This window comes from Oxyura jamaicensis, chromosome 1 (genome assembly GCF_011077185.1).
Source record: "Oxyura jamaicensis isolate SHBP4307 breed ruddy duck chromosome 1, BPBGC_Ojam_1.0, whole genome shotgun sequence".
In the NCBI taxonomy this organism is placed as follows: domain Eukaryota; kingdom Metazoa; phylum Chordata; class Aves; order Anseriformes; family Anatidae; genus Oxyura; species Oxyura jamaicensis.
In genome coordinates this window covers 58289681-58316173 of record NC_048893.1, presented here as the reverse complement: position 1 = coordinate 58316173, position 26493 = coordinate 58289681, and the positions used below count along the sequence as shown (strand labels likewise).

The following is a 26493-nucleotide window of genomic DNA, read 5'->3' as shown; positions in this document are numbered from 1 at the left end:
TTTTTTTTTTTTTTTTTTTTTTTTTTTTTTTTTTTTTTTTTTCTGCCAGGCAGAAAACCTCCCAGCCGCTCGAACAAGGGCAGGGCCCTGCAGTTCAGCAGACTCCGGATCCTTCCAGGGCTGAGCATCAGCCACGGGAGCATGATGCCCTCAGCCTTCAGGCGCAGAAATTTGAGGGCTGTCAGCTCTGGCCTCCCAGTTAATTCCAGCTTCCGGGTTCAAGCCCAAGGCAAAAGGAAGCTCTCTCAGAAAGGTTTTGGGGCATAGTATATTTGCAGAGAGGTTGGCTTTTTTCATGATTTCACTGAGAAACCAAATGAAACCTGCTAGTGAAGTTGAGTGTGACCCTTTCAAAGCAGTTTGGCAAAATGATAGTTTTAGTGGGACTGCCTGCATTTGGTGTTTCAATTTCAAGAGGATCTGGGTAGCTTCTGCAGTACTTTACTGATAACTTCAGGGTGACACCAGGGTTCGTACCTAAAAAGATCTTTGTCAAATCGAACTTTTAAAAAGTGACCTGGAAATAAACTAATATAGCAGGTTTTTTATGAGTTTGTAGGAAGCTTAAATAATATTTCAGAGAGATGTGAGTTTTATACCAGTCAGATAAGGATTCTGAAGCTTAGCTTCTGCTTTTTTGAACTGCCATCAGAGCATTTCAGAAAGGCTAGGAGGGTCTGCATAGCTTATTGTGTGTGGTATTGTATTAACAGCATCACATTTGTATGACTTTTGCACCACAGCGAGTGCTTTACAGAATACTAATCAATCATGTCTTCTAGTTTGTTTCCTTACTTCATCTTTAACTTGCTTTTCATACTTCTGGGCTCAAGATGGAAAACTGAACTATGAGAGTGGTACAAAATTTAACTATAGTTTGCAGAAAATCCAAGTTAAATCACAGCATTAGGAACAAAAATTCCAGCTGATATACATTTGAGTTTTCCTTAAGTAATTTTTCATTTCACCTTGCATAGGAGTCACATGCCTCAATTTCTCTGTTGAAAACATAACCCAAGGGTCCCCTGGATCCCCATATCAGCGGTGAACTTACCAAAAGGTCAGCCAATATGTCAATCTTTGATATGAAAATGCAGTTCCCTGTTTAAGATGGGAAGAGCTGGAGACATCCCCTTCCCCCCAAGACCCATGTCTCCTGTGAGAAGAGTCACAAGAGTGATATCTCTCTCTTCTTTTGACAGCTGCAAAACTTAAAAGCGGTGACTTAAGGAGGGGTGATAGATACTGCCAGACTGGCCTTCTCCAGTATAGCACACATCTATTCTTCCGGTATGTAGTGTATAGCTCGTTACGGTTCTGTGCAGAATGATTTCTCTGCATGGCCAGGTGATGCTTAAGGAGACTAATGAGAGAAATGATACAGCCCAGAACACTGGTGTCAGGAAATATATTGCAAGGTGTCTATCTCGGGGAAGCTGAAAGCGGGGCTTGTCTTATTATATATTTCAAAGGGGATGTCTGTGTCACCACCAGGTTAGACATGCACCCTGTCCCATCTTGCATTGAAATTACAATTTTTCAAATAGTATCTTTCCATTCGATTTTCATTTGCTTAATGATAAACTCTGTGTTGTACCAGGGCAAAACAAGAGTCTGTCTTTCTGGCACACCATTTTTTTGAAGCAGAAACTTTTTTTCTAATGCCATTGTAATGTAACTATGCAAGTGTCAGAGGACAGGATAGAGCCTATTATGGGCTTTGTAAGGAAAATCAAACAAATGTCCCTGATGGAAAAAGGAAGCCAGCAGCCATATGTGATGACCAGAGAATGTTTTTGTGCAGTGACACTGTCAGTACCTGGTTTGTTGTCAAACTGAAGAACTGGCTTTTTATTTATTTATTTATTTATTTATTGCTGTCAACCTGAGTAGAAGAAAAAAAAATGTGAATTTTCATGAGACACCTTTTTCTCATTTCCAGCACTTAACAATCCAATTATATTTGGTTTTATGCTAGTGTTTGCCTCTATTGCCATTGTTAGGTTTTTGAGTCAGAGTGATTTTTCTATCCTGATGGTGCGGAAGAAAAATATGTTTCATTATGACTGGTTATAACCCTGGAAATCTTTTCTCTCGCTTGGGTTGATGACTATTTTTTATGTTGCATTCTATACTGATGCCTAAAGTGAAGTAGAATGAGCCATAAGGAAGAGAATCTTTGCTAAAATATAGCTCCTTGAACAGTGTAGAATTATCTTGAACAAAGCTTGTATCTTTCCAATTTTATGCTTTTTTCCTCCCACTATTGCTCAAGTAGTTTTTACAAATGAATGTGGTTTTTGTAAGGATTGTTTATGAAACCATTGTTCTCAGCAACCTATGCTCACCTGTGAACAAATTGCAGAGCACTGATAAGGTAGCTGGTTGTTTCTAGTCTGGGTGACCTACACGCAGATTCTGTAACAAGACAAGCTTTTAAATTCCTAACCAAATATATTATGTGAGTAATAAAAAGAGCTCCTCAAAATGGCCACAGAGGCATTTCGGAGCACGTTCTTGGGAATATTCACTTATGCTAGCATTCATTAAGTTTGCTTTCAGCAAAAATTCTCATGAATGAAATTTCATTCACTTGTCATTATGATTATGACTGTACTATCATGGCAATAACCAGATGCTGTGTATAAGACTGGGACCTGATTTTGTCTAAGGCTGGAGCAACATCTTCAAGGGTCTCCAGAGAATGTATTGTCTAAATGTAAGACCAGTCTCAGCTTACAGTTCATGACTGGGGCCTGCAAATCTTTGGATTTGTTTACAAGAAAATTCACACTTAGAGAAGGATGAATGCAGACCTACTCCAAATGTTATACCATCCGAACAATATTATATTACAGGGGTACAACTCCAATGAATATAAATGTAATTAGACTGTTATAAAGGTAGTTCAGGTGATGATGACTAGTTGTATGAATTAAAGAGAATATCTCTACAGATGTGTTTTATTTTATCCACACACTGATGAACACGCTAACCCAAATATACGTACTAGAAAGCCCCCTGAAGTGTTGGCCATGCCTAGGAGCTGGACTGTCTGTCGTATGGCTTGTGGATTCCTAGCTTGTTAATAAAGCCCCTCCTGGAAATGTTGCATGAGATTTTTAGCTGTGCATAGCAGAAGTATGCATGGAGTCTTGTTTCCTCCAGTCTAAAGGAACATACATGAGTAATGGTATCCTATCACTGGAGCAAAGTGGCCAGTTTGAATCTGGAAACTGTGCCTAAGTCTAGGCAGAAGGAATTATTTTCAGAGCTGGAGCTTGTTCACAGAGCTCAATGTATATAATGCTGCTTTGTGTGCCTTCACTTCTTGGGAGGAAAAGCACGTATCCTGTGCCTTGAAGGTAATGCCATTTGGCCAATTTGTCGAGTCCTTCAGCATGTGGTGACTAGCACTGGTTACTATCTGGATTATTAACTCTTAAGTGTAGCAGGGTACAATATGCACTGTGGACATGGGTACACACTGTACACATGCAAAATGAAAAGTTCCTGTGGAGAGGAGGGAGGGAGCAGTTAAAGGCACAATGTATTAGTTCCTTGTATTACTCAGACCCCAAAATAACCAAGTCCAAACAGTTTGTTGGCAGCAGAGAAAAGCACAAGACTAAATATTTCTCCTCTTTTGTTGTCTCACTGCTCTCTTTTCCACATCATGTTGAAAAAAAAAATCTGATTTAAGTCCTCTGACATTTGTAATTAATTACTCCTTCCTTACTTTTATCTTGTTTGCCAGTCCTTTACTCTGGCTTTCCTGTTTCTTCTTCATTTCTCTATCATCAGATCCAAGAAATCATTGAAATGATTTCTTTTTAATAGATAAATAGCTCTACAGCATTTTTCTTTTTCTTTCTTCAAAAGACTTAGCCCTTTCTTTTGTCCATCCAAGTGCACAAGTTGTCATGTTCTGGCACTGCAGTCACTTGTAAGTCCTTGAGCTATCATGTATTCTGTTGGTATTTGAGGAATTGAAAATCAATCACATAGTCTTATGGCTTAGGTTCAGCACAATTCTATTATGCCCACTCCCAAAAGTCAATTCAAACCTTTTGGGTTATATTTCAAAGCCTAATCAAGCTTGCTGTCCAGTCTGGTTTGGAGTCAACTCATTCTTATCCATAGGTCTGTTTATTAGAGTTTTTCTGCCAGAAACTAGTGCAAAAGAAAACAGTTTTCATAACAGTAGAATCATTCAGTGGACATTCTGCAAAGACAAGTCACCCAAACAGGTTTTTGTAGTAGAGGAGTGCTTGCTGTTTTAAAGCATTTCTGCAAATACTTAAAAAAAATAAAAAAAATAAAAAAAAAAGCTGTGTTGATATGCATTGATACAAGAATATTTACAACTGTACTTTCTCATTTAAAGCACTGTTTATTGAGACCAGTTTGTAGTCCTGTCTTATTAAATTGGTACAGAAATTATTGTGGATGCAAACATAAACCTAGGTGACTTTCAGACTTCAGAGCATGTGAACAAATGGGTATGGTGCCAACCATACATCCAAACAAAGGGGCCAAAAAGTGATGACATTTCCAGGTGGTTTATAGAAGTCCCTCTTTTCAATGAAAGGTTGGTGGCCGTTCTGTGGGAGCCGAGCAGGCATAAATAGCAAACAGCCCTTTCTTTTCACCCCACATGGGAAAAGGCACCACTGTGTCTTATTCTTTGTGCCTCTTCTCATCCTGTATTCTGCAGAGACGCAGAGATTTTATCCAGTGGATGCTCGACTCCCGCAACTCAGCTGACTCCTTGGCAGCTGGATGTTTTGATATGATCAGTCCAGCCACCACTTCCAGCCAGGACGAGGTGCCTCCTGCTGGCAAGACCTCATCTGAAAAGGTTCAGAAGACGTTAACGGATGATGAGATAGCAGGCCAAGCTTTTCTCTTCCTGATCGCTGGGTACGAGACTACCACTAGCACCCTGTCCTTCGCCACGTACTTGCTAGCCACCAACCCAGAGTGCCAGGAGAAGGTGCTTCAGGAAATAGATGAGTTCTCAGCAAAGCACGTGAGTACAATGCACCAGCGTGGAGGGAGCAAGGCAATGTGGGTATCGTGCCAATATGGCACCTGAATGACCCCTGTTTGCTTCATTTGTATACACATTTTATTAACATATTATCAAGATTTTGCATGTCATTACCTTAGCTTTCCTCATTTTTAAGTGAAGGAAAAAGAGAGGAAAGTTTTCTTCTCAAGAGTTGGGCTATGTGTTGCTTTTAAAATAATAGTATTCCACCTTTGCTGACGGTATGTCTTCCAGTTTTCTGTCAGACTGGCTTATGAGAGACAGAGTACCTACATAAAATAGAGTTATTTTTTATCAGGTAAAAATTCAAATTTGTTCTATATTAGGGGGTTCTTTTTGTGTGTTTACTTATTTATTATTTTGAAACTGTTAAATGATGTCACTAGAGCATCCAAAGAGATGACTTGGGAACTTTGTGTCACGATGGAAGTTTAACCTTTACAATACGTTTTACTTCGTTGAAATAAACCAGCTGTGAGTGGATTCTAAAACTACACATTTTTATATTTTCCTGTTTTCCAGGTACTTTTGTTCCTTTTGTGGTAAATTTTATTTATTGATCTTTGTAAGGACACAAAAAGAGTCATTATTAATAATAAGCTTCAATGTCTTACTTTAAATATTCATATTTTATCTTTTCCTTTAGCATCAGAATAGGTGTACACTTCTAAAAAATCACAGGTGTCTAATTACCTTATACTGGTTTTGAATGGTTTCTCCTTCGCTTTCTGTATTTATCAAGGATGTTCATATTTCCTGTAGTCCTGTTTTCCAGTATTTTGTGTATCTAGTGGACAATGTTGCAGCCATTCTGCTGCCCTAGACTCTCTCCATAGGTTGTTAGTTAAGAGAATTCAGACTGAGTGGCTTGATCATCTTTTTGGTGAACTCCTTTATAATGGATCAAGAGGCTAATACGAGAAAAATGAAACAAGAATGAGTGCCTTTCAGGATTTTAGCTAGTGGATTTGCATACAGAAACCCTTAATGATACAAATTGGGGAGTTTCATATTTTCCATGCATTCCATGCACTGTGTTCTACTTAGAGAAGTAGAAAAGTGTTGCATGATTATCTGTTTGGTAATACAAAGTAAGTTCTTGATTATGCAAGAGCATGCCCATTCAAAAGCTACTGTTTCCCTCCTTTTGCTTGGGTAAGCATAGAAGCCAGGATTTGTGTACACAGAAAACATGTTTTGTCTTGCATGAAGATGTTCTGAAAGTGGTGGTTCTCCATCAAAGATTCCTTTTGCTCTGTAGGTGCAGATAGACAACAGCAGAGAGGTTAATACTGAATGATCTGATCCATAGAGCTTCCTTCATATACCTCTGGTAGGAGTTAATACAATGGCACCATTGATGTGCTGTGTTCTAACTTAGAAGAGTTGGTTTATATTCTTACGTTATTAGCTCTACAACACTCAAGCTGAAGTATATTTACGTGTTTCATTCAAATACAGACCCAATTATGCCCTCATGTCCAGTTCTGTTGACTTCCTTTAGGCTTGCAAAGCTGTGAAGGTGCAACCTGGCCTGTAGTAAATGCAGTTTACTGGTTAATGCTGACAGTAGAATTGCACATAGAAATTCCTGTTATGGAGCCCCAAGAACAATATGTTTCATCTCTTCTCCAATTCTTGAAAACTGTCAGCTGAAGAAACTAAAATGAAACTGCTGGGAGAGATGTCTAAATATGATAGGTACATGATGTCCTTCCTATGCGTGGTCCGTAGATGAGTAGAAGAATTAGTATACTTTTCCACGTAAGTGCATAGAAAGCTGACGAGCTATATTTGCCCTGCAAGCTGTCATTAACTGACTATTTCCAGACATTTTGTATACGGAGACCTTCTACATGGCTACATCTGTGTTAACAAGCAGTGTGCTCTTGTAGACCCAGATTCAGTCAGGCACAGCTGGCAGCAAGGACTCTTGGGTGCACATTGTACACATCTCAGGAGAGTTTATTTTGGGTTAGTTCTAGTTTGTCCTGTGTACCAAAAGCCCTTTAGCTGTTGGAATGATCTTGTGGCTTAACCATCATTAAAGGAACCCTGGCTGTGCCCTTGGAGATTGCAGTGAGAACCAGTGCGAGAGACTTGCTTGTATGTGTGCTCCTGATCCAAGCTGGAACACTGACCTGTCCCTACGTTGCACGTGGTCCATCTGAGCTGTCACTCATTGTTATTAGTATTTCAATAATAATCCAATTCAAATGGGTGACATTTGACTCTCTCGATTTTCTGACAGAAATGTTTGGCTAACAATTTCAGCCTTTCAGCATCTAGGAGAGGTTGTGGAGCTAGGAATAATTGTGACAGAAGTTAAAACTTGATGTAGAGAGATGGCACTCAAATGAGTATTTTTTTTTTTTTTCAGGTCTGCACTGCAGCACAGTCTCATCCCAAACCATGCTGTTCCATGCCATGTATTGATTGGAAGCAGTTTTAAATCACTTCCCCATACTTTCCTAATTTTCAAATTTAGCTGAGAATGTATATGGCTGTATGGCCGAGGAGAAGAGGGAGAGAAGGATAAATATTCATGCGCTGTCTTTTATACCAGGAAATTCATGGTTCTAATCTATGTAGCCCCTTTCTTCAAACTATTTCTTTTCATAAACAGTTTATGATTTGAGGGGGAACAATGCACTGCTCAAGGAGCCTATTCCAGAATAAAGAAAAGGATGCAGCAGCTCAGTCCCCTCAGTGACTGTAATTAACTACATTTAGCCCAGAAAAGAAGATCTATGCGGACAGTTTGCAAGTTACGGGAGCAGAAGCTATTTTAAAACAGGGAATATATAGATGCTACGTTCATTTGTCATGCAAGGGAGAGGGAGGGAGGGGGAATAGCAGCTAACGGCTCACAGTTCGTTATCAAGTCAGTTGCTAAGAAATTTGATTAGGTTGTAGTCTGTGCTCAGCACATCAGCTTTGCTCTTATCAAAGTGCTTTGCAATTTTCCAAAAGGGTTTTAGAAGGCCAAAACATGGAGAATGGTACAGCCAAGTTGTTTTGACAGGTGGTGGAAGACTGCTTTGATTTGCAGATACGCAAGTGTTAAACACAGTACCCTCTCCATCCAAATTTATACTCAGGTAATTATAACGACGATTATAAATGCTCTCCACCATGTCCCCCTTCCTTCCTCCAGCCATTTCAGTTGCCTCATGCAGCATGTTTTATTGCCCTAATTTGTGGTTGTAGAGCTGCGGTCTGATTTTACAGCAGCTGCTGCGTGTCATCCTGGAGATGGCTGTACTTTGGTGGTAGACAGAGTGATTTATGTGTAGATATATCTAGTTTATACATTAATTTACTAAAGTTTATAAAGACATGTGGGAGCCATCTGAGTAAAGGTGCTATAAATGACAGGCTCAGTTCCAGTTTTTCTGACGCACCAGCCAGAAACTCAAAGCATGGTGACCCTGCCATAGCCTGAAGGAGAGCAAGGTCAGCACATCCAGGCATATGCACAGTCATTTGGTGGCCCTGGGTTTCATGCTTGAGGATATCCCTGAGTTTGCTCTGATCTTCATCTGTCTTGCTTGCCTAGTGGTTACCTTAGCAGAGCAGGGCAGCACGAGCGGGAAGGAGAAAGCCAGTGCCCTGCTGTGTTGGACCCCTGCGCTAGCGTGGCTCAAGCTGCTGCAGTGTGGAGCAGGAGCAGTAGGTTGGGGGCTGGAAGCAGGCTGGCCCCGGCTCTGTGCTGGGAGCCCAGTGGAGAGGCAGGTCCAACTGACCGTGCCGTACTGATCTCCTGTGTCCTGCCACGTTTGTGTCAGAGCTGTCCTGGAGACCTCTCTGCCACTCTCCAGCTCACTGCCTGAATACACTGTACAGATGGCACTTCCACATACGTGTCATCTGAAAGTAATGCCTGGTTGGTTTTTATTTTATTGTATTGTATTTATTTTATTTTATTTACCTCCAAGCCTTCCTCATCCTTCTGCTAGAAGGTGGTTTTAGGTCTTTTCTTGGCTGATAGAACACAGAGGCTGGATGATGTCTCTTTCCCTGGAAATGAGGAGAAGCACCTTGCCCATTTCAGTCTGTGGACCAGGGAAGCAGGAGAAACCTCTGCTCTCAGTTGTTGTAGAGGGCAGTACACAGATGTTATCACCCTCCACACCCCAATCTGGATCTTTGGGGTGGAGGGAGGGACAGCACAGAGCTTTTCACCATCTCTGTGGAAGGAGAGACACAAAGCACTGTCTGACTGCTGTTACTACACACCACATCTTCCCTTGGAGGTGATGTAACAGGCACGGTCTTGGAGGGCTCACAAGTAACTCGAACACGTTGCTGGTATGGGAAGTGATTAGTTATTTTTGCAGTCATGTCAAGGTGTGTGTGGAGGCAGCGTGTTTCAGGTGCTGTGCATGGATTCAGGAGATCAGGAGCCTTGCTACTAACTTCTTGTTGAGCCATCTGTTGGGTTGCTTGTTTCAACTCTAGCTGTACAAGGAGCACAGTGTTTCTAAACACCAGTGAAAAGTACCAAGGAGAGGTAGAGATTCTTGTTTAAAGTGTGGATTATTAATATTTAGCTTTCCATATAGCTCTTTCCATTTATATTGAAACTGGTTCTTATTAGTATACAGTTATTTATTTTAGCAGTAGTATTTTCTATTTGTTAGTCCCAGTGTCTGCTCCAATTGCATTGGGAAAGACGAGTTTAGGTATAATTTCTCTAACAAATAGACTACAATTAAAATCATAGCAACTGACATGACTTGGTCCTTTTCCTGAATCCTTTGGGGCTGTAGTACGTGCCCTGTGAAAGGACATCCACTGGAGATAAGATGGAAGTATTTGCTGCAAGCTTGTTGCTGAGTGTGCATCTTGCTTTGATACTGTGAAGGTAAAGACTGAATAAAGAAAATGTGTATTTGCATGAAAGAATGTGACTTTGCAGAGACCAGAGGTTTGGTTCCAGGACAGCAGAGTCGCAATACATGTTTGGTATTCATGCAGGTACGATGGTATACATGAGCTGAGAAGCTGGCATTTAGTTTGTATATACCAATAAAAGAAGTCAGGGAAAAACAAACAAACTGGTTGCTATTTCAAGGACCAGATTATTTTATAGGGTTTGTGGCTGACCATCCCAGAACTGTTAGAGGCCATATGATTGTGAAAGAGATGTTTTTATCCACATTAACCAGGCGTGAAGGAATACACCTGTGGTCTTCACCATGTCCATTTCAGTCAAAAAGGATCCCTGTGCAAGCTGTTAAAGAGCCCTTCAGAAGGCATGTACTTCATGAACAGGCTTTGCACTTGTGGCTGATTATTCGGTTGTAAAAACAAGCTGCTTTTTATTTATTTTGGTGTGTGTGTGCTTAGCAAAAGCATAGCGAGCCTGCAGCAGACGTTCCTTTTGGACAGATGGACGCTTCCTTCTGAGCCCCACTGCACCCTGGGCTGCTCTGCCTGCTCACAGTCGTGCACAGGGGAGAGAAAAATTGCTTCAGCTTCCATGTTGGGGATTCCCTTTATATGAGGTCTCTTTCCCACCTCGTTTCCCATTTTAGCATCTTAATGTCTCCATTCCTCCCTCTTTCCTCCCTCTTCTCAAGCCTGAGTCATTCACAATTTTAAATTAATACCTCTTTTTTTTTTTTTTTTTTTTGGTTTTACGGGACTACACAATTTTAGAAAGAACAAGTAATGGCACAAAATAACTGCAAAAACAAAGGTGATCGAGTTAACTTCTCATAAGATGTTATTTGTTGCCCTTGGGTGAAATGTGGTAAGTGGCTGTGTATGTGCTCCTAATCTGTTGCAAAGTAAACAGATCAGGTTAAACCACCAAAATGAGCTCATTATTGTCTTGAGGGAGAGAAAGCAAGAAAACTTTGAGGAAGGCAAAAGAGGTGTAAGAATGAAGTTCTGTGCCTCTGTGTAATGAAGAAATGCATACTTGAGAGACGAATCTGAATTTTTATCTCAGATTCAGAAATAATTTAACTGCTCATTCTCAGTAAGAGACAGCTGTGTCTTGCGTTAGCTTATGGGAAGACCTGGTGCTTACGAGTTTTGTTTGTGAGGTCATACCTGCACAAACCTTTAGGTATTTCCTAAAGCACCATGTGAAACGGTTGTATTAAAGGCTTAGTGCTGGTTACAGACCCTTGCACAAATATGTGAGAAATGTTTTGCTGCACCAATACTCGAGGCTGCAGTGGCTCTGTGCTAGTCAGGAGAGCTCCAGAGAGGCTCAGGGGGAACAGACTCGCTCCTCCTTGCTTCTAATGCCCAGGAATACCTTACGCTGCCCTAGCAAAGGCAAAGGGGAGAGCAGGAGTCAGGAGGAGTAAAAAAGAAAATAAGCATAAATAAATGAAAGGGCAATTATTACTGTAAAATGTTAATAGAAGACTGCAAGACTAACAGGGTTTTGCACTCTGTTTTAAAAATGCTGTGTGCGGCTCTTAGTTATGAATTATACAAGAGCTGCAGAGGTCCCATCCTGGGTTAGAGGGCACTGCCATGGACTTTCCTTTGAGCTTTCTTGAGTCTCAAAGAAAAGAGAAGCATGGCAGGCCCCTGCCTTTGCTGTGCCGTGACTTTAGGACAAGCAGTGTGAGGAGGAGTTGCTGCACAACCTGTCGTGTCAGGCATTTATAGAGGAACATAAAAACTCCAGAACGCTATTGCACAAATGATAGGAAGAAGGCCAAAGACAAGCAGAACAGGAATATGGCCAGTCTACGGATAAGGGCAAGAATGCATGGTTTGTCCAAAGTCCATATCAGAGCCATAGATTTAACTGATCATTTAAGTTAGGGCCCTAGCAGGTTTTCCTTACAATCTCTGGTAACTGTTGGTTCATGAGAGTTAGAAACATCAGTGTGTGGAGGAATGAAGGGCAGAGTAAGTCCCAGTTTGACTCTACTCCATCCAGTTTCCTATTAACACTAGTGTAACTATTCAGCACTGGAATGACTATATCAACGTTTTCACCACTGGCAAGAGTCCATAAATTTTAAGTACACTTCAAAGTCCTGAGATATTCGCTCACTATTTAAATGAAGACTTGAAGGTTTTTCTTTAATGGAAATAAATATTCCTATTCTCATAAATATTCTCTTTTCTATTGCTCTATGACACAAGAATATTTTCAATATGTCTAATTGAAAATGTTGACTGGTCTATATTTAAATCGCATTTCCTGCTTGTCAATAATATTGAATGATGCAAGCCCACAGCCATCACAATCCATTGTTTCATTTATGAAAAGGTACAGCTTAATTCCATTATAACTGCTGTGTGTGGTCAGTTGCGACTGGAGTGGGTTGAACTGGATTGATACATAAGCCCCTCCTCTGTGATTTACAGCTTTAAACTGTGCTGTAATTTACCAAATGTACTGGGTGTGGGCAGTGGCTCATCTGGGGTAACTTGGCTCATCATCATTGACTTGAGTGCAGTCACACTATCTTACTCTGGCTTATGATTCTGTTCATCACATCGAGGAGCTCCTTCACTGATCTCCCTGCAGTCTAACAGAGATGTCACATTGTAAAGGAGAGTGTGCGTTTTCAGAATTTTCCCTTCCCATAAAATGCCCAGAGAGCAGTGAGAGGTAGCACCATTTCCATGGTGTCACTGTGCCTGATTGAGTACTTTATATTTTTAAGCTGTTTATGCAGAGAATCTCCTTGGTAGCACAGACTGCTTTCTCTGAGCATTAGTGAAAATGAGAGGTGAAAGTCAGAGAGATGGCACTGTCAGGGAATTACCCACAATTTGCATGAATTTGGTGCCTTTCATGCAGTGTCTCAAGGCACTATGCTCTCAGAAGTTGGCAACTACAGAGACTAAGCTTCACTACGCAAATATTGCTGACGGTGGAAGCTTGCATTTATCAAGGGAGCCTGAATTGTAAATAGTTTGCAAAAAAAAATCCACAGAAGAGAGTCACTGTTACACATGCATACACATATGCACACACACAAAACATACAGAAACAGTAAGCACAAGCAGTGTTTTATCGTGTTGCTGTTTATTCTCTTCCAGGAAACGACCCTCTTTAATTTCTTTATTTGTGTACGGAAATGTTGCAGGGCCTCACAGCCTTCACAAGTGTCAGCTGTCAGCAATCAGTTTTGTTGTTAACAAATAAAAACATGCTTTTAAACATGTAGGGACTGAATGCTGTTGGGTTATATTGCTGCGGTTCTTCATACAATTGCTTGATGTCTGAAATCAGTTAATTAATCAGTCAAGCTTACCTCTTGGACACCCACTTTGACACAAGCTTGCTCCCAGACTCAAATGCTGAGGGGAAGCACCCAGGAAAAAAGCTCAGGCTCAGTGTGCCCACTGTGCAAGCCTTAGCAGGTATTGCTTTACATGGGTTGCCATCTGTCCCAGGTACCTACCTTCACAGTGCCTGCCAGAGAAGTTGTCCTGGGAGCCTTCCTGGAAGATTCCCGTTGCCGCTCCCGCTGGGGTTTGTAGGAACCACCATCGTCCTTTGGCAGAATTCTGGGCAAACAGGAGCGTGTCCAGCCAGCAGACATGTGAGGGCAATTATTTCTGCTATGCATAAGTAGTTCTAACATGCTATCTGCAGGTCTCTGCTCTCCACCGGTCCCTCTTTAAAAGATAAGTACCTCCTCAAGATTCAGGCTATTTATAATATAGAAAGAGTTGAGTTGGTTGGCTGGTAAGTTTGGGTGTGCTTTAGAAATGCTTTGGCTTTGCTTTCTTGAAAAGTCTTAGCTTATAAAATTCTTAGCTTATAAGAACAAAGCCAGTGTTTTAAACCCCAGTGGAATCTTGGCATTGTCCTTCCTTGATTTTTCCAAGAACCCTACTGAAAAGACAACCTGGGTATAAAAAAAATACTTATTTTCTGGGGAAATCCTTTTGACAGCTGAAAACTGATGATTCTATGTGGCCAGGAATTAGGTGCTGTTGAGACTATTAACATGCCCAGATTTCAGGGAATTTTATTTATTTTTTGACATTATAGGATTCTTTTCCTTCTCTCTTCAACAAACTAATACATATATATATATTTTCCATTTTTTCAGTTCAAGCTTATCAGTCTCTTGCCCATGAAGTCTAATTTATCTTTTGCTTGCAATGTCACATGTTGCTCAGTAACTCTACCTTATTGCTATTCTTGAGCAGAACTGAGTCTCAGGTAATGTATGCTAGACAGATACTCATTTTCACCCCTGAATTTTCCTGGTATTTTGCCATTCTCATAATAATTGACCCACTATCTTTGCTGCAGGGTTCATGTTAAAGAATAAATTTTTCTAGTGACATGGAACATTTAATGGTGAACATCTTAATAATGCAGTACTTTGAATGCGATTAGACAGATTTCTTTAAAGAACAAGTAAAGGGAGGGATGCATCTTCCCCATTTTTGTTCCCCACCTCTTCCTTATCTGAGGCTTTTTTGGAGGAAAGATATTTGGTTTTAATCTAAGGAAAAATACGACTGCTGAGTAAGAAACTGGTTACAGTTTTCTTCAAATTTGTATCCCATCTGCTGCCGAACACCCAACTGGACATTACATAGCAATCATCATGCTGCCCACAGGGACAGAAAAAGCCATATTCATGCCAACATCAGTGTTTAATCAGTGCTAACTACCATTATCAGTATTGCCTTTTTAGCTGCAGGTAGGTAACATTGTTTGCAGAGTAGAGCATAGTTCCAGGTAGAATTAGTAGATCAAATTTTGCACTGGGCAGTTGAGCCTTGCGGAAGTGAATAAGGAGATAAGCCCAAAGCGAAGTTAATAGCACCCCTGCCATGTCTTTGAGACAGACATACTCTTATCAGTCTTACCAGAGGGGGTATGTGTGGCAGAAAGAGAGGTGTACACTGTGTGACTTCTCAGAAATGGGGATGCCCTTCCTAGGTGCAGTTGCTTGATCTTTTGATGGCAGTCTATCTAGCAATTAGGAGATTTATGTGTGTGAAGTAGGGAAAGTACAGAAAGGTGTTTAGACACTTAAATACATCGATTTTTGTGGGAGTTAGGCAACAAAAAAGTTTTCCAAAAGGTATGTGCTGCTGGACTATGCACCTAGCAATGAAAGGGAGGACAGCCAGCTGCAAGTACAACCTTAGATGCAAGAAACTGGAGAAACTAAACCATCTGGTCTCACTGAATTTACAAATGAGAGAGGGTGGCCTTGGAAGTATGTGTCAGGACCCCACACTGTATCTCAGCATTAACAGCCAATATCATTCATCAGGCAGGAACTTGTCTCCTGGGGAATTTTAACACTAAACTAAACAAAAAGCATTTCCAAGCTCTTTATTAGTTAGCATCCAGACGGAATGAGATCCTCTATGTCCCCAGGTTAACAGGCAGGTTCTTCAGGGGATGATTACAATTTGGTCCAGGCCCAGCACCTTCATCTGCTGCAGAGATCACCACTGGATTGTCTACATCTGAGATGCTTTCAAGACTCGGGGATAAAATCTTACTTTAAAAGCATTGCTCAGGAATATCGTGACTCTTGAGATCTGTGAGAACAAGTAGCACTTTCATGGAAAGGACTTCTCATGGGCAGAGGAAGAGAGGAGAGGAGAGGTATAGCTGAACAGCTCATAAAACAAAAATGACTAACAAGTCGTATGTGTGCACACATGCCTGCATATGAGAGAAGGAGGGAGAAAATGAATCATGGTTGAAGAAAAGGTCTTTCATCTGAAAGTTCAACACAGATTCCTGAATTGCACATATTATATGTGTAAGGTGTGAAAGCTGAGCTGAGGAGAACACATGCCTAATTTGTTAAGAAACGGCAAAACCCCAGCAGCAACCACGATGAAATTAAACTAGTATTCAACATATTCATAGCTTAAAAATGATCTTAGCTTGTATGAATGTGAGGTCAAAATGGAATTTTTCCTGCAGGTATGTACATAAATTAGGTAGCATTAATAGGAAGTAACCAGTCCATTTATTTGTCAATAAGCATTCAAAGTGAAGGCTGAATGAGCCTGTGCCAGAAGGAATGGAAACTAGTTTGCATTTCATGATTATGTAAAGCAGTTTTTGGTAGGATGAACTTCTTGTGACCTCCTCTACTTCCCCCCCCATCTCCTACCACCCTGGCAGCACATATCTATTTAAATAATTTCCATTCCTAACAATGTGTTTGTGTGTTACTTTTAATTAGCATGCGATGGCTTTTGTATTGTTTGTCATGTTTATTTTTATATTTCCCTTTTAATGTGGAATGAAAGAAAAGGTGGTATTTCTGGGTGTTCCCTTGCTCTAAAAATGTAGTGGTCTTCCAGTGATACGAGGAAACGTTTCCCTGCTTAACCAGATATGAAGACTGGTGCAGAGGGAGTGTCGGGAAGATGCAAATAAAAGTAGGAAACTCATTCTATTTGAGGACTTTTCTTACCAGTTGATAGGTTTTACTGTCTCAGAGTATTGAATTCCAGCATTTATATATATATATATATATATGTATTTACTGGTATTGCAAACAAATATAATGCCTGACATTCATAAGAGAATAAAGGTCTGTTCCAAAATCTAATCCTCTACAGCAACGTCAAACTTTTAATTCAGCATAAATAGTCATATTTTGAATGTTTTGATCAATGCCCCAGAATGCCCTCTATGGAAGTGGGCTGCTCAGAAGTAGAACTTGACTGCTGTAGGAGCAGATGAGATAGATGGTCAGCTCCTTGGTCAGTGGAGAGAGAGCTTTTATACCCTAAAACCGTGATTGCCTGTAGAGACTGGACTGCTGGTTTCTAGCTAACATGTAGTGGATTAATAAGTGCTTGAATGAAGACTCATTTAATATCTGGTACCAGATCATGTAGTTTCCTTAGTCAGGTTTCAGATGTAGAGAGACTGAAAACTCAGTTGATTTCACAGTCCTTGGAATTATCCTTCCTGGCTGCCACTGAGGCACGGTGCGTTAGCACACGTTGAGGACAATGCATTAGGACAAGCAGAATTCATTGTTTCTTACTGTTACGCCACTACTTTCTGCCTGTATGAAACCTGTGCTTTCAGAATTCAACAGAATATTCATACTGTTTTCAAAATAAAACATCTTGCTTTTGTGTGCGTCTGAAACAAAAATTGAATTTCAGAGTAGTTTCTGTTAATAAGTGGGAGAAAAAAAAATGCATAGTTTTTTGTTGTTGTTGTTTTGTTTTTGCTTGTTTGTTTGTTTAATGCTTAGCACACCTTCCGGTCAAAAGGAGAAATGGGTTAAAATGATTTTGACCTTGGTGCACTAGAACTTTGAATGATCTTTAACATCTTTCTCAATACTCAGACTTTAAATCTAAAAGAGAAAATTGCGAAGAACTGGAGAATTTCTGAGCATTGGGCAATTATCTGCAGCCCGTTACTGCTGTCATTGATCTAAATGAAGGAATAAGGAAGTAACAAGATGTCAGGAAGTCATTGTATCATGAGCTGGAACAAACCACTTTTAAGAGCTCCTGCTTTTTGGAATTTGTTTTCAAGACACATCAAGTTTATATGCACTCAGGATACGATATGAAGAAGGTTTTGTGCAGTCAGGAATGAAGATTTAATAGCCTGATAAGTAGAGAAGCTTATAGATAATTTCAAGGTGTTAATCTAACCTTGCTGTGCCTTTAATCTTTTGGTGTTCTGGAGAATGTAAAAAACAAAAGCTGACTGTTGTAGTATCACAGAGTAGTCATGGAGAAAAAATTTCTTCCAGCAGAGCAGCTTTTAAATAAATTATTACTTTCTTTTTCCATGATGGGGAAAAATAACTGTAAAATGGATTTAAAGGAAAGTGAATTTACTAAGTGTCCTGCATCTTTCTTTTTCACTAATTAGTAACAGTCAAACGCTCTTGTTCTGCAGACAGTGACTACAAAGGAAAGGATAAAGAACTTGGGAAAGACTCTAGAGCTGAAATAATTAGGCAATTTATCATTTAGGGTAATTGGACTTGTGCAAAGCAGTGTTATTTACCGCTGGTTTCCATTTCTTCTAACTGGGTGTGAAAAATACGGTCACATTGATTGGGAAACGCTCTTGGTGCTTTTTCCAATATGCATTGTGCCAGAGACTTTCAGTTCAAAGTGTGGTGTTCCTCCCAGTGATTTCTTTTCCCTCAGTGATCTTCAGAAGCAGCGTTCAGCTTCTAAAACCTCAAACCGAAATTAGATTAAAGTGCCCAATATGGGGTCAGAAATGGGAGGGAAAAAGAGACGGGTTTCCACCAGGGAATTTTCACTTAACAAATGAAAGCCTTTGCTTTGTTTCAAAGGAAAAATTGCCAAGTGGAGGCACATCTTAATCACATCGGTAGCCAGCTGAGATGTTTATGCTAATTTCCAAAGGTATGTAAGTATAGGAATCAGGGGGTCCAAAACTCCTGCCTCTGTGATGTGAAAAACATGCATTTAAGCACCACTGGCAGATAGCTCTGATGTTGTTTCAGTTTAAGGGAGAAGTGGGGGATCAGTCGTGAAGGCTTTACTTGAATTTCACCTCACAGCTTGCTGGCAGTATGAATGCCCCTTCCCTTTGATAACCGGCAAATTCTGGGCATTCAGAGTGCCACTGGGTTCAGCCTTGCCAGAGGCTGAGTTTTCCCTTCAATTTTTAAGGTAGAAGGCACAGCTACCCCTTTGCAGTACGTCAAATCATTGCACTCTCCCAGCTTTCTACTATTGCCCTCTGTTCTTGAAGATTATTTCTTCACAAGCAGCTTTGTTTGTGAAGGATGCTCCAGAAATGCCCAAAGTCTCTGAAATTCACCCACCAAAATATCCAGTACGTGGTGGAAACACGATACTTAATTTCCACCAGGCCTCGAGGTGGCCCAGGATGTCACATTTTGCTCCGTGGTGCTGGCACCTAGGTGCTCAGGTATGTGTCCCCAACCTTTGGGCAGAGGAGGAGAAGTAGTAGGAGAAAATGTTATTCAAAAGTGATTTTGCTCTACCCACCTGGTAGAAACCAGCCAGCAAAGACCCCCACTGGGAAGAAAAGTGGGGATTAACAAAGGTGATGTTTAAAAACACTTTGCTCCCTGCCTTGAGACGTTCACAAATATCCACTGCCGGGCTGTTGTAGGTGGGTGCCACAGAAGTGTTTTTAAGTGGCACAGCTTGACACCAGTTGCATGCATGTCTTCAGAAAGTGTCACAGGTTGTGTTTTTGTTTTGTTTTTCCCTAAGGGCTTGTTATTTTAAAACAGTTTCATATTTTCTTTAACAAGAAGAAAGTCATGACTAGAGGAATTTCTTGTGGAGATGCAAGGAGCAAGGGGTAGTAGTAGATTGTTACTTAAAACATCACCTGCCACCTGAGCAAGCTGAATGTGTGATGAAATGCAAAATGTAGACGCAACGTTGGTAGAGCTTGATCCCTCACCAAAGGAGTGCATGAACTCAGGTACTAAAAGGCACACCTCTGCTGACGTGGTCAAATTGTCAACCGAGAAACTCTTCAACATTTGAATCAGTTTTTGTGCCATATCGTGATTTGCTAGCTATTGACATTGATTGCCTTTGTTGAGCAGAGCCATTGGCTGAAATTCCAGGGCCTTTGGGTTATTTGGCTTAGGGCCGGGAGCCAAATACCTTTGAACTGACCCTACCGATTTACAAGGGCTGGGCAAACTCTTTTTTGCCTAGCACAGTAGGAATCAAACAGCAGGAGGGCATGGTTCCTGCGCTCACGGCTCTGCGGAGCAATGTGGACAGTGGCGGTCTTTCTCCAAAGCTGTTTCTCCAGGCCAGGTTAGATGTGTTTCTGAGACCACGCCTGCTGCTTCCTGCTTGCCTTCGTTTTCTTTTCCTGTTCGCTTTGCTTCTCTCCTGAACATCCAGGTCTTTGCAGAGAACCTCCCAGAGAAACCACTCTGCCTGTATACACCTCATGTGTAACCTTGCTTGTTGTTTTGCATTGTGACAGTCTCATGTGCGTTGCCCTGGATTGGTAATCCTTATTTGATTCCATAACAGAGCTTATCTGTTTCTCATATTTACCCAGAGAGATGGGTAGTCACTTTACATACAAGTGGGAACAATGTTTAACCCAAGCTCTTACTGTCAGGCAAGTGGCTTTCTTTCCTTTAGGTTAGTTCCACTGCTTCAGCACTGCAGGTTTCTGCTGGTGGGAGCAAGATGTTGCATCTTTTCTAAATATTTTAAGTTATTTTAGCACTTTTAATACATTAGCACGCAAATGTAAGTACTAACCTATAAATGTCTGTACAAGGCTTGTAAAATTAATGGCCCTGCTTTTAGCGGTGATCTCCAGGAGGCACAGAGAATTTAAAAGTTTTGGTGGGGGGGAAAAAGAGATCTCATCGTGCAGTATTTGCATGTCCTTGTTGATTTAAATGCTACAAAAATCTTTTGTAAAACAGTGTGGCGTTAACCCCATGTCTTTAAGTAAAAATACGTGGATTTTCATCACATAGAGATATGAATCACTAAACTCACGAAGTCTACTGGTGTGCTCAGATTAAAGGATGTGCATCGCCCTGTGCAAGGACAGAAATGTGAATAATCTTTTTCCTAGTGTTTTGCATAGTCCCACAAAGCAAACATTTCCATTCTGCAGGAATTATAATAAAAAAAAGAGATATTGTCTATGAAATTAATTAAACCATAGATTTTAAGTTTAGGAGTTCATTACTGTGCAGTCTAATCTTGTGTACAACCAAGGGCATAGGACTTTACTGAATTAAATCTGTTTAAATTAGTATATCTTTTAAAGAAAACTCCCAGTTGTTTTAATTAAATGGTATAAAATGTCTTTCCTGACTTTGAAAATGAAGAATACCAAGAAAAACAAGCGAAACAAAATGCTGTGGTAATCTTTTTAATTATTCTTTTTCCTTTGTTGCAAGTTTGGCTGTTCTGGAAATGTTGGACAAACCTGTCTTCAACATATTGTCCTTACAGAATTGTGGAACCCTGCATGTTTTGCATTAATTAAACATATAAATCCTACAAACCGTGTGCTGGGTAATTGCAAACCAAGAGCCTGCTTCTCGGGTTCCATTTATGTCCTTTCATCACTCCTGTAATGAGAATGGACTGTCAAGGTGTGCGCACACCATCCCTGCACTTATCTGCAGTGGTATTGCCATCACCTTATTCCTGCGTGATACCATCTTGTTAGCACATAAACAAGCGCTTGCAGCTATGGCAAGGCTTGTTTGTGCTGCCAGAGTAGGACCTTAGTGTAACTGAGGATCGGGCTCCGAAGACATCCCTTGTTCTTACAGTCCCGTTACGTAAAGGAAAGCAACAATACTCGTCTTTGCTGGCAAGGAGCACAAAGCAAACCAGTAATTCAAAAAATGATGAGAGAAAGAAAAGACAAAACATGACAAACACCAGCAAGTTTTCCTTCTTGATTAGTGGAAGAACATGGATGTTTTTTGTCACGCTGTGTGCTTTGATATAAACACAGCTGAGGTGGTCACAGATGGGTAAAGCAGATGCTTGTCAGAATAGGGGTAGGCAGAAGCATGCTGCCTGGCTATGGGTGAAGCTAGCCCACCACTTGGATGAGAAGGACGTGCCCTTCCAGGCATTGGCATGCTGGCTGGGAAGACTCCCTGGCATCCAGCACACCATCAAAGCAAAAGAAGGGATTGTCTTATAAAAGTTAAAGATGGGGTGGGAACAATTGTTTTATTCCTTTTGGTTCACACTACCTTCCTTCTTTTATATTTTCAGTTGGACTGAAGTAGGAACCTTGATAGAGGAATGCAGATTATTTGATTAAATTTTGGATCTTGCTGGAGGTTAAATTCAGTTTGCAGAGTGGTGATATCCAGATGCCTGTAGGAAATCTGCAAAGACTTGACCCAAAGCCTTGGGAGGGTGTTGCTTTGGTTCAGATCCTAAGTGAGATCAGTGCTGTGCTTTTGTTATCAAGCAGCTGCTGGAGCTGGGCTCAGGGTTGCCGTTGTGTGCTCAGCCCCCAAGGACCAGCTGCTCCGCTGTAAATTGGGGCTGGTACCAAGGGGGAGTGAGACACATAGTAAACATGCAGAGTAGCAGTAAATGACAAGAGGGATATGATATGTAACATTAACCAGGCTCAGTGTTTGCTTAGGTTGTAGAACGGTCTTTTAAATCAATCTTTTATTATCAGTTGAGCCTTAGCAGTGCACTTAAATGGGGAACAATGCAAGGACACAGAGACTTGGTGCAAAGTGAGCATCCTGCTTTCTTTCCTAGATCTGATTTTATAAGAAAACCATAGATAGATCCAGATTATAACATACAAATGTAAACTTTTTCCATGTTTGGCAGTATTTGGAACTGGGCTCTGATTTCATCCCCGTTCCTACCATAAGGATTCATCTCAGTCACCAGTCCTGACATTGTGCAAAAATCAGGCTGGCAAATGTCACACAAGGAATCAATCCTCCTGCTCCTGCTTGGCTTTTCTGGCATTAATCAATTTACCGCAATTTTGTTTAATCTCTTCCAATAGTTAGTAATCCTTCTCCTAAATAAAGATTATGTTTTTTTCCATTTCGGATGTATTGCCCTCAGATTCCCCTGAACTTCCATCATTCTTTGACTGCTGGGCAAAAGACCTTTTGCATATGAGAGGTATTTTCTGTTCACTGCACAGCTATAATTGCATTCTGCACTGTTATCACCTGTTAGTGTTTTCTTGTAAAATTGTAAGTGCCTAAAATTTATTTTTGTAGTGTCTTTTTTTAAAAATTTATGTAAGAAGTTGGACAGTCTGTGTGCCTGTTTTCAGAGGTTCACCTATGTTTTTTTTAACATCCTTTGGACATCAGAATTTGATGAAGTATTCGAACAAGAATCTCCACCAATGTGAAATGTTACCCAGCTTATTTCACAGACCTAGTTTTGCTTAGTGCTCACTTGTTTCAAGTACTGTAGCTGTCTCTGGAGTTCGGTGTTTCTAAGCGTTTTTAGATCTTTTTGTCAAGGTATTATTTTCCTGTTTCTGTAGTTCTATAAATACACTAAGAGAAATTAGCTGGAAAGTGTTGGCACAAGCAGTGGTTTGGGGTTTTGATTTTATGGGAAAACAATGACACCAGATCTCTTAACTCCCACCAAGTCAAAACATTGCTGTAATGCTTGCTTGAAACTAAATTGAAACCCGAATTCTGTCTTTTATATTTTTAGTGTTTTGGATTAAGGAAGTAATAATTTTAATCCCACTAGCGCTCAGTCTTTGCAAAGATGTGTGGTAGCCACGAGTCACTTTCTGTGCATATGCATACATGCAAATTCTAAGCAATGCATTGGCAAATGCTACCAAGCCCTTATGAGCATCTATATACATCTAAATATGTGTGCACTTACATATCCTGCAATGCTGAACTATGCTATGGGCTGGTAAGTGTAGGCCAGGACACCAGCAGGTGGTTGTGGAAAGAGTCTTGGGAGAACTTTCTTTTTCAAGTCAGCCATGGGGAGAAAGCGTTCAATATCCATGCGTTATCCAAAGGGTGCTGCTCTAATGGTGCAGCATGCCTTTTCTCCTGGTCCAGCTCTGAGTTGCTGTCAGCCATGTGGTAATCAAACCAAGCTAGGGGGCTTTAACCTCTTCATTTCTGGACTGCACAAGGCAAAAAGAGAATCAAACAAGCCCACATCCACCATCTGGAGCTAATGGGTTTCCCCTACTGTGGTAGGAGATACTAGGCTTGATTCTGGTTTATCCTGCTAACCTAGAGATATTAAATGGAGCTGCTTGGTTTTGCTGCAGGAGGGGAAGGCTGCAGGAAATTAATTTACATTGTTCTTCAGAGTGATGTATGAAACAGACTTGAAGTTAAAAATCCATCAGGTCTTGTGGATGTGTTTTGTCTAGACTTGGAAAAGGAAGAGGCAGAGCTGCAAAAACAACATGCACAGATGTAATGTGCAGCTAAACCCACAGCACTGGAAGGACTGGACAGTCACTAGTTAAAGCTAGTTAATTATTTAAGAAAAAAATTATGAAGTATAAAATATTCAAACTGCCTGTGTCTGATGCGTGCCATCGCCACAATGGCACACACACCTGGATTTTAAATTCTTGTGTGTTTATTACATTTTTTAAGTAAAGATATTTTAATGCTATAGATGGAATAATATTATTTGTCAAGCATTAATAATAAACAAAACACGTGGGAGGAACTTTTTGATTTGTTTCTTCCAAAGGGAGATATGCCTGCTTCCTTTAAAATGAAAATCATTTACAACGTTTCTTAGCTCTCTCGGAAATGAATAACTTACTAAGTGTTGTGATAATTGTGTAGAGAACCCATTACGGTAACACAGTGTAGCTACAAACTGACTGGGAAATTGGTGCCTTGAGTCTGAAATTACATGTTGCAGTTACCAGGCGTCATTTCAGATTAGCTGTACCTGTCTCGTGGGCAGCTTACAAGCAGCCACGTTGGTGAGTCAGAGACCTACCATTTTCCTCTCCTAGAAGCTGGCCTGGCATAGAGGCCTTAACTTAGAAACAAAGACAAAATAAAAATGAGGCTACACTAAGCTACTGAGCCCGGGGACAGGGTCTGCTAGAGAAGCAGTTAGTTGGAAACCTCAGGAAAAAAAGAAAAAAAAAGAAAAATATATATATAAAAAAAAAATAAAAAAAAAACCCACCCTGCAAAAACTTCGAGATGGCATTCGGCAGCTTGCGTACCCAGTGACAACTTTCGAGTACCTGGCACTCGCCTGAGCCCTCTGTCGACATCTGTACACCTGCTCTTAGCAGGCAGAAGGCAACATTTCTCCTACTGTATCTAAAAATGGCACTTCTCACCAAAAAAAAAAAAAAAAAGGGCTGTTAGTCGTGGTATCTTTGCCAAACTCCATTTACATGTTGGCTGCTTGAAGTCCCATCTGCAGCGCCGATTGCTTGACATCAGTTCACTTCCTGTCCTAAACTGCTGAAAAATCCCAGCGCACAAAATGCTGGCCCCGTGACTTTTTGCCAAATCAGTGACCATCTCCCCACTTCTGCTCTGCCGTCTCTCAGGTCGCAGGAATGCGAATCCTAGGTCTCCATCGCCACACAATCAGCATCTGCCTATGTAGGTAAAGCTACTTTGGGTCAGACCTTGGGATGTGGCACCCCAAGCTGGCACTTCCCAGCTTCTCTGCTTGTGAGGCCACATATACTTTTATTCCTGCAGCTGTGATCTGAAGTCAGGTCGTGACCCGTAACACAACCACTGCCTGGTGTGCATGAGTGGTTTGAGTCACCTTGCTTGGCAGGACTGTATGTATGGGGAAGCACACGTTTTGTAAGTGCACTGAGATCCTTCAGGGTATAAGTTTTATAAATGGCAGATGTTATAAATCCTGACTGCCTGATGGCAGGCACTAGAGTGGAACATTTTGTCATCAGTGCTTATTATTTCAAGATTCTTAATTGGTTTCATTGATAATTTTGTTGCACTTGAATGTTTCAAATGCTTAAATATTTCGGTGCAGTATTGTTTGGTGAAAAGTCTCTCTGTTGTATCCAGCAGGACATAATACCAAACTCTAGATAATGGGAAAGTGGTGGTCACCGTCCCTTTTGCAGCTCCAGATGAGAGTTGCTCTCTGAGTGCTGATGTTCCTTCTCATCACGACCAGTTGCAGAACACCAAGGTGGCTGGTTTAGGAGCACTGGAAGGAAGAATGGTGAAAAGGCCTAGTTTCCCCCCTCTGCTTTGAATGCAGCATTCTTCCTTCAATCTCTAGCCTACCATTGAGGCATTCCAGCTGAATGCACAGGAGCAGCCCAATTCCCATTGAGAAAGATTTCAGCTAGGTGTGTTTTCCAGTTTTAAACAATTATACCTGGAGAAAGCTACCTGTGGTGCTTTTTTCCTCTCCTTTCCACTTGTCCTGAGGGCAGCAGGTTCCCATGTCATGGCTGGAGATTGCTGAAGCTCCCTTTTGTGTTTAATGTGCACATCTCAAGCGCATGCCTGCCCTGCCCACCCTGGTCAGATGTGCCCCCAGCATCTGGCTGCTTGCCTGCGTGTTGTGCCCCCACACACGGACAAGCCAGTGGGGCACTGGGCCCATTTTCATCCTTCAGAGCCCTAACCATAGCTCATGTCTAAGCTAAAACCTGTCCTCAGTCACAAGGGTTTTCACCAGAGAATATGGTATGTCTAGTTTGTATATAAGAAAAAAGAAAACCAAACCACCAAAACCCTTTAAAATCCCGCTTTGAATGACTGTTTATTTAAACCACAGGCCTGATGCTGAACGTCTGCTGTAAATTGATGGTATAAATTCCCTGTTTGCTTCAGCAGAGAATTTGGCTCTGTGCCCCAAGACTTGTAAGAAGGGAACGTTTTAAACCTATGGTTAGGAGACGCAACACATTCATATCATTGCTTTAATCAGATTACTTTTTTCTTTTTTTTCTTTTCTTTCTTTTTCTTTTTTTAGACCAAGATTTTTATTTATTTATT

The 26493-nt window shown here is 40.9% G+C and overlaps 1 protein-coding gene across 9 annotated transcripts in view; it reads left to right on the top strand.

Annotated features, from left to right (window-relative positions):
- The window catches only part of TBXAS1 (thromboxane A synthase 1), a 242014-nt gene that overhangs the window by 167545 nt on the left and 47976 nt on the right, over positions 1-26493 (top strand). For all 9 annotated transcript variants that reach the window (XM_035343262.1, XM_035343278.1, XM_035343270.1 and 6 more), the window contains one exon: positions 4718-5032. In XM_035343262.1, coding sequence (XP_035199153.1) covers positions 4718-5032 — 315 coding nt within the window. The remainder of the gene's footprint in view (positions 1-4717; positions 5033-26493) is intronic.